At 45.6% G+C, this 15,380-nt stretch overlaps 1 protein-coding gene across 1 annotated transcript in view; it reads left to right on the forward strand.

Annotated features, from left to right (window-relative positions):
• NOL11 (nucleolar protein 11) overlaps window positions 1-15,380 on the forward strand; it is a 425,248-nt gene that overhangs the window by 196,027 nt on the left and 213,841 nt on the right. Inside the window, exons 11-12 of the mRNA XM_069199905.1 lie at window positions 8,560-8,637; window positions 8,726-8,910. Coding sequence (XP_069056006.1) covers window positions 8,560-8,637; window positions 8,726-8,910 — 263 coding nt within the window. The remainder of the gene's footprint in view (window positions 1-8,559; window positions 8,638-8,725; window positions 8,911-15,380) is intronic.

A 15,380-nucleotide genomic window follows, 5' to 3' on the forward strand; every position in this document is an offset into this window, starting at 1 on the left:
ATCTACTGAGGTCCCATTCCTTCAGGTTAAAAACTCAAGGTGGAAACTCCTTTATTGTCCTTGGCACAAATCATGGAGTCAACTCCCCAACTCTCTCTGATTGATAAAATCTGAAGCAACCTTAAAAAATATTTTAAGGCCTGGCTCTTTATTGGCATTGGCTCTCTGTGCCACTCTCTTATCTAACCTACACTAAGATTCCACATAGGGATTCCTGTTATTCCCTAGCATAGTGCCAGGATGCTCAATTTCGAGTGACAGTGCACTCTACAAGTGATATATTTATCCATTCATTGAACTATTGATGTACGACCACAATTTGTCTATATTGCTGTGACAGATGTATGTTTGTGCATTTTTTTGTCGTTGAATCTTTCCGTGTAAGAACAACAGACAGTTTAACAGAGTGACTGGGTTTGGGTAGTTGTGGATTAGAAAGATCGAGCATAGATTCAACAATTGTTTATCATATTGTAGGAAGTTGGCTCTGTATGCACTATTTCAAAGTAAGGAATAGTATGCACAGAGTCCAAGGGTTCCCCTTAGAGGTAAGATAGTGGCAAAAAGAGATAATACTAATGCTCTATTTTGTGGTAGTGTGGTCGAGCAGTAGGCTTATCAAAGGAGTAGTGTTAAGCATTTGTTGTACATACACACAGGCAATAAATGAGGAACACACACTCAGAGACAAATCCAGCCAATAGGTTTTGTTATAGAAAAATATCTTTTCTTAGTTTATTTTAAGAACCACAGGTTCAAATTCTACATGTAATATCTCATTTGAAAGGTATTGCAGGTAAGTACTTTAGGAACTTTGAATAATCACAGTAGCATATATACTTTTCACATAAAACACAAATAGCTGTTTTAAAAGTGGACACAGTGCAATTTTCACAGTTCCTGAGGGAGGTAAAGTATTGTTAGATTTAGCAGGTAAGTAAATTACCTACAGGGTTCAGTTTTGGGTCCAAGGTAGCCCACCGTTGGGGGTTCAGAGCAACCCCAAAGTTACCACACCAGCAGCTCAGGGCCGGTCAGGTGCAGAGGTCAAAGAGGTGCCCAAAACACATAGGCTTCAATGGAGAGAAGGGGGTGCCCCGGTTCCAGTCTGCCAGCAGGTAAGTACCCGCGTCTTCGGAGGGCAGACCAGGGGGGTTTTGTAGGGAACCGGGGGGGGACACAGGTCCACACAAAAAGTACACCCTCAGCAGCGCGGGGGCGGCCGGGTGCAGTGTGCAAACAAGCGTCAGGTTCTCTGTAGGTTTCAATGGGAGACCAAGGGGTCTCTTCAGCGGTGCAGGCAGGCAAGGGGGGGGTCCTCGGGGTAGCCACCACCTGGGCAAGGGAGAGGGCCTCCTGGGGGTCACTCCTGCACAGAAGTTCCGATCCTTCAGGTGCTGGGGGCTGCGGGTGCAGGGTCTTTTCCAGCCGTCGGGAAATTAGAGTTCAGGCAGTCGCGGTCAGGGGGAGCCTCGGGATTGTCGCTGTAGGGGCTCAGGGGGGACAACTTTGGTTACTCACGGTCTTTGAGTCGCCTCAGGGTCCTCCCTGAGGTGTTGGTTCTCCACCAGTCGAGTGGGGGTCGCCGGGTGCAGTGTTGCAATTCTCACGCTTCTTGCGGGGAGTTGCAGGGGTCTTTAAATCTGCTCCTTTGAAACAAAGTTGCAGTTCTTTTGGAGCAGTGCCGCTGTCCTCGGGAGTTTCTTGTCTTTCTTGAAGCAGGGCAGTCCTCTGAGGATTCAGAGGTCGCTGGTCCTTGGGAAAGCGTCGCTGGAGCAGGTTTCTTTGGAAGGCAGGAGACAGGCCGGTAGGTCTGGGGCCAAAGCAGTTGGAGTCTTCTTTTCTTCCTCTGCAGGGGTCTTTCAGCTCAGCAGTCCTCTTCTTCTTGTAAGTTGCAGGAATCTAAATTCTTAGGTTCAAGGGAGCCCTTAAATACTAAATTTAAGGGCGTGTTTAGGTCTGGGGGGTTAGTAGCCAATGGCTACTAGCCCTGAGGGTGGGTACACCCTCTTTGTGCCTCCTCCCAAGGGGAGGGGGCCACATTCCTATCCCTATTGGGGGAATCCTCCTTCTACAAGATGGAGGATTTCTAAAAGTCAGAGTCACCTCAGCTCAGGACACCTTAGGGGCTGTCCTGACTGGCCAGTGACTCCTCCTTGTTATTCTCATTATTTCTCCTGGACTTGCCGCCAAAAGTGGGGGCTGTGTCCAGGGGGCGGGCATCTCCACTAGCTGGAGTGCCCTGGGGCATTGTAACACAAAGCTTGAGCCTTTGAAGCTCACTGCTAGGTGTTACAGTTCCTGCAGGGGGGAGGTGTGAAGCACCTCCACCCAGAGCAGGCTTTGTTTCTGTCCTCAGAGCACAAAGGCTCTCACCGCATGAGGTCAGACACTCGTCTCTCAGCAGCAGGCTGGCACACACCAGTCAGTCCTGCACTGAACAATTGGGTAAAATACAGGGGGTATCTCTAAGATGCCCTCTGTGTGCATTTTTTTATAAATCCAACACTGGCATCAGTGTGGGTTTATTATTCTGAGAAGTTTGATACCAAACTTCCCAGTATTCAGTGTAGCCATTATGGTGCTGTGGAGTTCGTTTTTGACAGACTCCCAGACCATATATTCTTATGGTTACCCTGCACTTACAATGTCTAAGGTTTTGCTTAGACACTGTAGGGGCATAGTGCTCATGCACTGGTGCCCTCACCTATGGTATAGTGCACCCTGCCTTAGGGCTGTAAGGCCTACTAGAGGGGTGAATTATCTATACTGCATAGGCAGTGTGAGGTTGGCATGGCACCCTGAGGGGAGTGCCATGTCGACTTACTCGTTTTGTTCTCATCAGCACACACAAGCTGGCAAGCAGTGTGTCTGTGCTGGGTGAGGGGTCCCCAGGGTGGCATAAGATATGCTGCAGCCCTTAGAGACCTTCCCTGGCATCGGGGCCCTTGGTACCAGGGGTACCAGTTACAAGGGACTTACCTGGATGCCAGGGTGTGCCAATTGTGGAATCAAAAGTACATTTTAGGTGAAAGAACACTGGTGCTGGGGCCTGGTTAGCAGGGTCCCAGCACACTTCTCAGTCAAGTCAGTATCAGGCAAAAAGTGGGGGGTAACTGCAACAGGGAGCCATTTCTTTACAGGTAGCCACCTACAGCCAGGCAGAAGTAAAAGTACTGCCCACTATATTAGGACATCGCAAACAACCAGGATTTCCGGTGTGGTAGCAATGCTATCAAAAGCCTGGCGGAAACACATCACAGAAACAAAAGACTAATCTTCAGGAACAAAGAGGACTCCGCGGCCGATGCTCTACCACATCATGGCCATCCTGGAGCGCCGACGACGGTGAGTACAGCCGCCTAGCACACAAGGGAGGGAGGGAGGAAAAGGAGAGTGACACACACATGCACAAAAAACAACACACACACACACACACACACACACACACACACACACACACACACACACACACACACACACACACACACACACACACACACACACACACACACACACACACACACACACACACACACACACACACACACACACACACACACACACACACACACACACACACACACACACACGTTCCAGGACCCACGAGCAAATAATGCAAGGACAAAAACCTGAAGTACGAACACTGTAATTTGCTGCCAAGAGACACCATAATGAATAATGAAATCAAAATGTAGATGTCTGTAAGGAAATGCCTCTTTGGCATGGTTACCCCCTGACTTTTTGCCTTTGCTGATGCTATGTTTTGAATTGAAAGTGTGCTGAGGCCTGCTAACCAGGCCCCAGCACCAGTGTTCATTCCCTAACCTGTACTTTTGTTTTCACAATTGGCACACCCTGGTATCCAGGTAAGTCCCTTGTAACTGGTACCAAGGGCCCTGATGCCAGGGAAGGTCTCTAAGGGCTGCAGCATATCTTATGCCACCCTGGGGACCCCTCACTCTGCACAGACACACTGCTTGCCAGCTTGTGTGTGCTGGTGAGGACAAAACGAGTAAGTCGACATGGCACTCCCCTCAGGGTGCCATGCCAACCTCACACTGCCTATGCAGTATAGATAAGTCACCCCTCTAGCAGGCCTTACAGCCCTAAGGCATGGTGCACTATACCATAGGTGAGGGCACCAGTGCATGAGCACTGTGCCCCTACAGTGTCTAAGCAAAACCTTAGACATTGTAAGTGCAGGGTAGCCATAAGAGTATATGGTCTGGGAGTCTGTCAAACAAGAACTCCACAGCACCATAATGGCTACACTGAAAACTGGGAAGTTTGGTATCAAACTTCTCAGCACAATAAATGCACACTGATGCCAGTGTAAATTTTATTGTAAACTTTTTTATTGCCACTTTTGGCGGCAAGGCCGGGTGAAATAATGAGAATAACAAGGAGGAGTCACTGGCCAGTCAGGACAGACCCTAAGGTGTCCTGAGCTGAAGTGACTCTAACTTTTAGAAATCCTCCATCTTGCAGATGGAGGATTCCCCCAATAGGGATAGGAATGCGACCCCCTCCCCTTGGGAGGAGGCACAAAGAGGGTGTACCCACCCTCAGGGCTAGTAGCCATTGGCTACTAACCCCCCAGACCTAAACACGCCCTTAAATTTAGTATTTAAGGGCTCCCCTGAACCTAGGAACTTAGATTCCTGCTACTTACGAAGAGGACTGCTGAGCTGAAAAACCCCTGCAGAGAAGACGGAGACACCAACTGCTTTGGCCCCAGCCCTCCGGCCTGTCTCCCTCCTTCAGAAGAAAACTGCTCCAGCGACGCTTTCCCCAGGACCAGCGATCTCTGAATCCTCAGAGGACTGCCCTGCTTCCAAAAGACCAAGAAACTCCTGAGGACAGCCGCCCTGTTCAACAAAGACTGCAACTTTGTATCCAGAGGAGCAGATTTAAAGACCCCTGCAATCCCCGCAAGAAGCGTGAGACTTGCAACACTGCACCCGGCGACTCCCACTCGACTGGTGGAGAAACAACGCTACAGGGAGGACCCCCCGGCGACTCCGAGACTGTGAGTAGCCAAAGTTGTCCCCCCTGAGCGCCCACAGCAACACCTGCAGAGGGAATCCCGAGGCTCCCCCTGACCGCGACTGTCTGAATCCAAAATCCCGATGCCTGGAAAAGACCCTGCACCCGCAGCCCCCAGGACATGAAGGATCGGAACTCCAGTGCAGGAGTGACCCCCAGGAGGCCCTCTCCCTTGCCCAGGTGGTGGCTACCCCGAGGAGCCCCCCCCTTGCCTGCCTGCATAGCTAGAGAGACCCCTTGGTCTCCCATTGAAACCTATTGAAAACCCGCCGCGTGTTTGCACACTGCACCCGGCCGCCCCAGTGCCGCTGAGGGTGTACTTTCTGTGCTGACTTGTGTCCCCCCCGGTGCCCTACAAAACCCCCCTGGTCTGCCCTCCGAAGACGCGGGTACTTACCTGCTGGCAGACTGGAACCGGGGCACCCCCTTCTCTCCATTGAAGCCTATGCGTTTTGGGCACCACTTTGAACTCTGCACCTGACCGGCCCTGAGCTGCTGGTGTGGTAACTTTGGGGTTGCTCTGAACCCCCAACGGTGGGCTACCTTGGACTCCAATTTGAACCCCGTAGGTGGTTTACTTACCTGCAAGAACTAACATTACTTTACCTCCCCCAGTAACTGTGAAAAGTGCACTGTGTCCACTTTTAAAACAGCTAAATGTGTTTTATGTAAAAGGTATATATGCTATTGTGATTGTTCAAAGTTCCTAGAGTACTTACCTGCAATGCCTTTCAAATGAGATATTACATGTAGAATTTGAACCTGTGGTTCTTGAAATAAACTAAGAAAATATATTTTTCTATAACAAAAACCTATTGGCCTGGAATTGTCTCTGAGTGTGTGTTCCTCATTTTTTGCCTGTGTGTGTGTACAACAAATGCTTAACACTACTCCTTTGATAAGCCTACTGCTCGACCACACTACAACAAAATAGAGCATTAGAATTATCTCTTTTTGCCACTATCTTACCTCTAAGGGGAACCCTTGGACTCTGTGCATACTATTCCTTACTTTGAAATAGTGCATACAGAGCCAACTTCCTACACTCTGCCCTTGTTGCTTTAATTAAGCCTCAGTTGCTTGTGCTACAGGTACCCAGGACTGAACTAAAGATTTTCATAAAGAACCTAACTGGACCTGATAGAAATAGTAACAATATTACATGGTGAGGTCTCAGTCGCGCCACGTAATAATCCACTTTCCTACAATGACTAATGGAAACTCATCCAGAATTACACTGTATCCTTAGTTCAAAACATACATGCGCCCGGAAAACAAACCCAAACATTGGCTTAAATCCAGTCTGTCTTCTCATAGTAACTTTGGATGGCGGCCAAGGTATTCTAACAAGAACGACACAGTGGATGTATTTTTGTTCTAAAATATCAAACAGTAATTGTGTTAGCATGGTTGGTTAAGGCAGCCAAGACCACACAACCACTACCAGTACTACATTTTAAAACTACATGTATAAAATTGGTTGTTTAGGCTGCAATAGCTTTATCATGCGAATTTAAACTTTAGTGTGAGTTCACAGCACCTCTCTCTGAGCATTCTGTGCTCTCCCCACTTGCTCTCCTCCAAGTGTGCTACTTTCCATTTGACCACCTTTTAACTTGCTCCATGTTGTTCTGTCCTCCCCCTACCCTGACCATTTTTTCCTTCTCATTACCTTTTTTAATTCATTCTCCCCCACCAGTCTATCGCTCCCCCTGCCTTTTGCTTCCCTCCCACTGCCTCCTTCATTTCTTCCCTACCCCTTCTGGCCATTAAAAAAACAAAATATATAGTTTTTTGAGTGCCCAAAAGGTGCTGTGTGCCCAAGTATGTTTGCTTCTAAAAGGCAAGTTCGCAGAGGTGAATAATATTGGTTGTTTTTATTTACCCTCAAAGTGGGGTTCATCATCTGGGATCTGTAAATAATAATTTTAAAAAATGGCACCCATGCCTATAAGCTGGCCCACTCATGTATAGTAATACCTGTACATGCCTATTGAATGACTTGGCACCAGGGCATCATGTGACATATGCCTATATTGTATTTGGTTACTTTTTTTCTTTATTACAGTAAGAAGTATTCAGCTTATTACTAACACTATACCGGTTAGCCCAGCAACATTTGAATAGATAATGGGTAACAAAGGTGAGCCCTATTGGCATTGCCAGTGCTTGACTTTACCTAAAAAGTTCTTACCACTTAGGTATAAAACAAAACACGCAGCCTTTAAAGAAGTATCATGCCCTAAGAGACTCACATCACTAAACATAATAAAGAAATCTAAAATAGAGCTATATTATATAAGAAAAATACAAGAACAATATGCCAATTAATCTGTCTAGCCGGCAATACTGGAGCAAGAGATTTAGAAGGAAGGTTCAACCAGTGTATGTGTGTGGGTGGGGGATGCAGAGCTTGGATAGGAAATTCTGAAAAGGGGAGGGTGGAGGGAAGGAAGGCAGAGGTAGAGGTATTTTTGAAATATCTAATGTTTACTGCTATGAAATACAAATATAAATGTATTTAAAGTTAAGAAAGATAACACTAAAGCTGACAACATTATTCAGCCACAAAGCATGATTCATGGGTTAGTTTTTTCTAAACTATCCCAAACGCAACCATAAATTAGTCATTTTCAGATTACCTACCCTTCATTCCTGTAATCCTTAGGGAAATATCCTCAAAATCTACCTCTACTGCTCATACTACATGATAGAAACAGTACAGTTGATAGTACGTAATGACCATTATAACCCAGCTAGCAGATACATCCTGCTTCTGTTTACTACTTGACATTAGTGCCATTTAGTCCATGCTAGACTACTTGTCTCTGTAGAGACACTTAATGAGTAGCAGGGACAATTTAAATCTCACTTTACTTCCCAGCTTTTTTTTTATTTTTACCAAAAGTGGTTTAGTTTCCTGCCTAGTTCCACAAGGCCAAGTCAATCACAATCAAATGCAGATTGCTGCAGAATTGCATACTGTCCTTAATCTCATTCAGTACATACATGTGCACCTGCTCACCAACTATCTTAACATACCAGATGACTTCCACTGCATCCCAATTTAGTGAAATTAAATCAATTATATGTAATCATTTTAAATATTGCAATGAAATGAGGTACTTAGCCCACCAAACAGTCACAGTGGTACTTTTCTGTATCCACCAAATAGTAAATTATTTGTTTCTGGGTGGCCAGGATAAATCCCCCAAACATCTTGCCACATGTATGCATATAGCAGGCTCCTAGGAGAACATAAGTTTACTACTTACCCTAACTACCATGATGTCTAATGTTTAACCTAGCATTTGCAAAAAAAACGTTAGCTACCAATCTTGAGTGAAAAAATAAAGTATAGAAATTAGGTGTAAATTAATAAGGCGGTGTTGCTTCATCTTTGGTATTTACTAATTCCAGTCTTTTACAGTGCAAATTGTTTGAACACTTTGCTTTTCACCTTTTTTCACTGATGCCATTTTATTGAACAGTTTTTTTTTATTCAAATAGCTCAGAACAAAAAAGAACAACAATGTAATTGGAGAGCTACAGAAGACAGGAGTTGAAAAACTGCTTTATGATTGCAAGGTGAGTAAAAGTCTGAAATTGATTGATCCTAGACTTTGGATCATAAGTATTTGAGCACAGGGTATCTTATTTTTATTTTCCCTTACAGAATGCAGATCAACGTTGTGTCGAAGAGGAGTTAACAAGTTTTTTCTCAAGCAAGCCACCACCAGACTATCAGGTCACAATTGGAAAAATAGCCACAGCATTAGTCAGCAGATGTAAGACACAGTCACACTTTTACCCTCAAAGGGTCCTCATTCAAATGGTGCAAACAAGCAGGCTGTCTTACAGGTTTGTGTAGTTACATTATTTTATAATTGTTAAAAAAAAAGAATACAGGTTTACACATCTAAATCATGAGTGGTGTGATAACATTGCTACGTGCTTAGCATATTGAGATTAGCATATTGAGCATCATTGTGTTAATAGCTTGTCAAGTCATTCAGTTTTACAAGTAAGAATTTATATCCAAATCAACAGTAAATTTTTTATTGCTATAAATATGTATCTGTATGATCTTTTTTTGGACACCTAATATAGTACTATTTGCTTCTTTTGAACAACGTTTCAGTTTTAGTCTACTGTAAATATAAAGAACATTTGTGTACTCCATTTAAAAGGGCATAGGAAAACAAGAGGTGGAGGTGAACCACTAATACTTCTGTTACAGTTCACGTATATTAATGAACTTAGTTATTCATAGCTGGCAGGAATATTCCATTGCTAGTAGAGGAGTGAATGCTATGAGTCTAAGGGTAAACTATAAAAGCTCCAGTGAGTACTTGACCAAATTTCAGTACATTGTTTTTGTTCTCTGTGTCTCTACCGTCTCCTGGGACAGGGACCAATCTTGTGAAAATCCGCCTTGGTCCTACCCCAGTAGGAACAGTACATCCCCAAACTGCCAGGCCACTTCCATTCTAAATAGGTACTGGGGTGTGCAGAGTCACCCAGGCATCAACAGCTGGTAATGTAGCAACTCCATAACTTTGATGCTTTCCCTGCTTGCTCTTGCAGCTGGCATTCAGATCACCACACACGAGGATTAAATAGAGATAATGTAGATCCCTTATTTTGACTGGAATGTGGAATATTAGGTAAGGTGCTGGATGGCTTTGGTTTCTCTCCCCAAGATTTAAGATCTTCCTGCCTCTTATCCAAATATCAGATAATCGATTGTTATGTACCACAGGGGTTTGCATCGTCACTGACACTGTTCAGCATGTACGTGTTTCCTTTAATGTCCCTTTTAAAATGTTTTTGGTATAGGGTTTTATAACTTAACAGATAACACCCAATTGATTTTCATGTTTCAGCTGAGAGAATGTGGTGCCTACCTGGCAGTTTGGGTTTATTGGTTGTGTCACAACTAGTTAAATCCCAATCTGTAGAACACAGACATTATGATGGTTAGGTGCATTGTTAATATGCTAATCCAAATATTTCTGTATGGAAATACTGTATGGTGGTCTGTAATACAGATCGAGTTACCCAAAATCTCAAGTTTGATGCATTTAAAGTGAAACCCTATTTCTCCTACCTTAGTAGTACTCAGTTGACTGCCCATAGAAGAAATATTTTAAGTATTAATTGTAAGGAAATGCCTCCTTGGCATGGTTACCCCCTGACTTTTTGCCTTTGCTGATGCTAAGTTTTGATTTGAAAGTATGCTGAGGCCTGCTAACCAGGCCCCAGCACCAGTGTTCTTTCCCTAACCTGTACTTTTTGTAGGAAGTTGGCTCTGTATGCACTATTTCAAAGTAAGGAATAGTATGCACAGAGTCCAAGGGTTCCCCTTAGAGGTAAGATAGTGGCAAAAAGAGATAATACTAGTGCTCTATTTTGTGGTAGTGTGGTCGAGCAGTAGGCTTATCAAAGGAGTAGTGTTAAGCATTTGTTGTACATACACACAGGCAATAAATGAGGAACACACACTCAGAGACAATTCCAGGCCAATAGGGTTTTGTATGAAAAATATATTTTCTTAGTTTATTTTAAGAACCACCGGTTCAAATTCTACATGTAATACTTTGCATGAAAGGTAGTGCAGGTAAGTACTTTAGGAACTTTGAATAATCAGAATAGCATATATACTTTTCAAATAAAACACATATAGCTATTTTAAAACTAGACAGTGCAATTTTCACAGTTCCTAGGGGAGGTAATTAATTGTTAGTTTTTGTAGGTAAGTAAACCACCTACGAGGTTCAAGTTTGGGTCCAAGGTAGCCCACCGTTGGGGGTTCAGAGCAACCCCAAAGTTACCACACCAGCAGCTCAGGGCCGGTCAGGTGCAGAGTTCAAAGTGGTGCCCAAAACGCATAGGCTTCAATGGAGAAGGGGGTGCCCCGGTTCCAGTCTGCCAGCAGGTAAGTACCCGCGTCTTCGGAGGGCAGACCAGGGGGGTTTTGTAGGGCACCGGGGGGACACAAGTTAGCACAGGAAGTACACCCTCAGCAGCACGGGGGCGGCCGGGTGCAGTGTGCAAACACATGTCGGGTTTGTAATAGGAATCAATGGGAGACCAAGGGGTCTCTTCAGCGATGCAGGCAAGGGGGGGGCTCCTCGGGGTAGCCACCACCTGGGCAAGGGAGAGGGCCTCCTGGGGGTCACTCCTGCACTGGAGTTCCGATCCTTCAGGTCCTGGGGGCTGCGGGTGCAGGGTCTTTTCCAGGTGTCGGGATCTTAGAGTCAGGCAGTCGCGGTTAGGGGGAACCTCGGGATTCCCTCTGCAGGCGTCGCTGTTGGGGCTCAGGGGGGACAACTTTGGTTACTAACAGTCTCGGAGTCGCCGGGGGGATCCTCCCTGTAGCGTTGTTTCTCCACCAGTCGAGTCGGGGTCGGCGGGTGCAGTGTTGCAAGTATCGCGCTTCTTGCGGGGATTGCAGGGGTCTTTAAATCTGTTCCTCTGGAAACAAAGTTGCAGTCTTTGTTGAACAGGGCCGCTGTTCCCGGGAGTTTCTTGGTCTTTTGGAAGCAGGGCAGTCCTCTGAGGATTCAGAGGTCGCTAATCCTGGGGAAAGCGTCGCTGGAGCAGTTTTCTTCCGAAGGAGGGAGACAGGCCGGTAGGGCTGGGGCCAAAGCAGTTGGTGTCTCCGTCTTCTCTGCAGGGGTTTTTCAGCTCAGCAGTCCTCTTCTTCGTAAGTTGCAGGAATCTTCTTAGGTTCAGGGGAGCCCCTAAATACTGAATTTAGGGGTGTGTTTAGGTCTGGGAGGGCAGTAGCCAATGGCTACTGTCCTTGAGGGTGGGTACACCCTCTTTGTGCCTCCTCCCTGAGGGGAGGGGGCACATCCCTATTCCTATTGGGGGAATCCTCCATCTACAAGATGGAGGATTTCTAAAAGTCAGAGTCACCTCAGCTCAGGACACCTTAGGGGCTGTCCTGACTGGCCAGTGACTCCTCCTTGTTTTTCTCATTATCTCTCCTGGACTTGCCGCCAAAAGTGGGGGCTGGGTCCAGGGGGCGGGCATCTCCACTAGCTGGAGTGCCTGGGGCATTGTAACAGGAAGCTTGAGCCTTTGAAGCTCACTGCTAGGTGTTACAGTTCCTGCAGGGGGAGGTGTGAAGCGCCTCCACCCAGAGCAGGCTTTGTTTCTGTCCTCAGAGAGCACAAAGGCTCTCACCGCATGGGGTCAGAGACTCGTCTCTCAGCAGCAGGCTGGCAGAGACCAGTCAGTCCTGAACTGAACAATTGGGTAAAATACAGGGGGCATCTCTAAGATGCCCTCTGTGTGCATTTTTTAATAAATCCAACACTGGCATCAGTGTGGGTTTATTATTCTTAGAAGTTTGGTACCAAACTTCCCAGTATTCAGTGTAGCCATTATGGAGCTGTGGAGTTCGTTTTTGACAGACTCCCAGACCATATACTCTTATGGCTACCCTGCACTTACAATGTCTAAGGTTTTGAAAATGTTGAAAATTGTTGAAAATTGCACTAAGTGTCTAGTTTTAAAATAGCTATATGTCATTTATGTGAAAACCGTATATGCTATTTTACTAATTCAAAGTTCCTAAAGTACCTACCTGCAATACCTTTCATTTGAAGTATTACATGTAAATCTTGAACCTGTGGTTCTTAAAATAACACAAGAAAATATATTTTTCTATACAAAAACCTATTGGCCTGGAATTGTCTTTGAGTGTGTGTTCCTCATTTATTGCTTGTGTATGTACAACAAATGCTTAACACTACTCCTTTGATAAGCCTACTGCTCGAACACACTACCGCAAAATAGAGCATTAGTATTATCTCTTTTTGCCACTATCGTACCTCTAAGGGGAACCCTTGGACTCTGTGCATACTATTCCTTACTTTGAAATAGTGCATACAGAGCCAACTTCCTACATTGGTGGATCAGCGGTGGGGTACAAGACTTTGCATTTGCTGGACTACTCAGCCAATACCTGATCACACGACTAAATTCCCAAAATTGTCATTAGAAACTGATTTTTGCAATTTGAGCTATTTTTCTACATTTTTAAAAGTCCTGCTAGGGCCTTGTGTTAGTCCCTGTTAGCATTTCTTTTAGAGTTTAAAAGTTTTGTGAAAGTTTGAATTAAGTTCTAGAGATAGTTGTAGATTCTTAAAAACTATTCCAACTTTTAGAAACATAATGTCTAATGCAGCAGAGACAGTGATGGAACTCGACCTCACACTTTACCTCCATCTTAGAATGAGGGAGTTAAGGTCTCTCTGCAAATTAAAAAATATTAAAGCTGGTTTAAACCCTTCCAAAATACAGCTCCAGGAGCTGTTGGCAGAGTTTGCCAAAGCCAACCCCTCTGAGGATGACCTCCCAGAGGATGAAGCTAGTGATTTGGAGAATTCCCCCCCTCCAGTCCTAGTTAGGGAGAACTGGGTCCCTCAAACCCTGTCTCCAACTGTGATAGTCAGAGATGCTGTTTCCCTCACAGGAGGGTCCAGCACCTCTGGAGTCACTGAGGATAGCCTCAGTGAAGATGACCTCCTGCTAGCCAGGATGGCCAAAAGATTGGCTTTAGAGAGACAGCTCCTAGCCTTAGAAAGGGAAAGACAAGAAATGGGTTTTGGTCCCATCCATGGTGGCAGCAACATAAATAGGGTCAGAGATTCTCCTGACATGTTGAAAATCCCAAAAGGGATTGTAACTAAATATGAAGATGGTGATGACATCACCAAATGGTTCACAGCTTTTGAGAGGGCTTGTGCAACCAGAAAAGTAAACAGATCTCTCCTTTGGGAAATGTTCACTGGAAAGTGTAGGGATAGACTCCTCACACTCTCTGGAAAAGATGCAGAATCCTATGACCTCATGAAGGCTACCCTGATTGAGGGCTTTGGATTCTCCACTGAGGAGTATAGAATTAGGTTCAGGGGGGCTCAAAAATCTTCGAGCCAGACCTGGGTTGATTTTGTGGACTATTCAGTGAAAACACTGGATGGTTGGATTCAAAGCAGTGGTGTAAATGATTATGATGGGCTGTACAATTTATTTGTGAAAGAACACCTGTTAAGTAATTGTTCAAATGATAAACTGCATCAGCATCTGGTAGACCTAGGACCAATTTCTCCCCAAGAATTGGGAAAGAAGGCCGACCATTGGGTCAAGACTAGGGTGTCCAAAACTTCCTCAGGGGGTGACCAAAAGAAAGGGGTCACAAAGCCTCCCCAGGGGAAGAGTGTTGAGACATCCAAAGGGAAAAATAGTAAAGAGTCTTCTGCTGGCCCCCAAAAACCTGCACAGGAGGGTGGGCCCAGAGCCTCTTCACAATCCAATTTTGGGTACAAGGGTAAAAACTTTGATCCCAAAAAGGCCTGGTGTCGTAGCTGTAATCAGCCTGGACACCAAACTGGAGACCAGGCCTGTCCCAAGAAAAGTACCACTTCTAACTCCACTCCAGCTAACACTGGAATGGCTAGTCTCCACGTGGGATCAACAGTGTGCCCAGAGCAAATCAGGTGTCACACTGAAGCTACATTAGTCTCTGAGGGTGGGGTGGATTTAGCCACACTGGCTGCCTGGCCCCCTAACATGCAAAAATACAGGCAGCAGCTCTTAATTAATGGGACAAATGTAGAAGGCCTGAGGGATACAGGTGCCAGTGTCACCATGGTGACAGAGAAACTGTTTTCCCCTGGTCAATACCTGGCTGGACAAACTTATCCAGTCACCAATGCTGACAATCAGACTAAAGTACATCCCATGGCTATGGTAACTTTAGAGTGGGGAGGGGTCAATGGCCTGAAACAGGTGGTGGTCTCCTCAAATATGCCTGTAGACTGTTTGCTTGGAAATGACCTGGAGTCCTCAGCATGGGCTGAGGTAGAACTGAAAACCCATGCAGCCATGCTGGGTATCCCTGAACTGGTGTGTGTCAAGACAAGGGCACAGTGCAAGGCTCAGGGTGAAAAAGTGGTGTTGGAGCCTGGAAAAAGGGCCCAACCCTCCAAGAGAAAAGGAAAGACAACTGGGGAACCAGTTGCAACACAACAAGAAAAAGAGAACCTCTCTTCTCAGGAAGAAGTTCTGCCCTCTGAGGGAACTGAGCCTCTGGAGTTAGGACCTTATCAGGTTGAGCTCCTAGGCCCAGGGGCACCCTCAAGGGAGCAGTTGTGTAAGGGGCAAGAAACCTCTCCCTCTCTTGAAGGCCTTAGGCAGCAAGCTGCTGAAGAGTCCAATTGAAAGAAAACAGGAACACATAGGGTCTATTGGGAAGATGGACTCCTTTACACTGAGGCAAGAGATCCCAAACCTGGTGCCACTAGGAGGGTGGTAGT

Source organism: Pleurodeles waltl, chromosome 7 (assembly GCF_031143425.1).
Source record: "Pleurodeles waltl isolate 20211129_DDA chromosome 7, aPleWal1.hap1.20221129, whole genome shotgun sequence".
In the NCBI taxonomy this organism is placed as follows: domain Eukaryota; kingdom Metazoa; phylum Chordata; class Amphibia; order Caudata; family Salamandridae; genus Pleurodeles; species Pleurodeles waltl.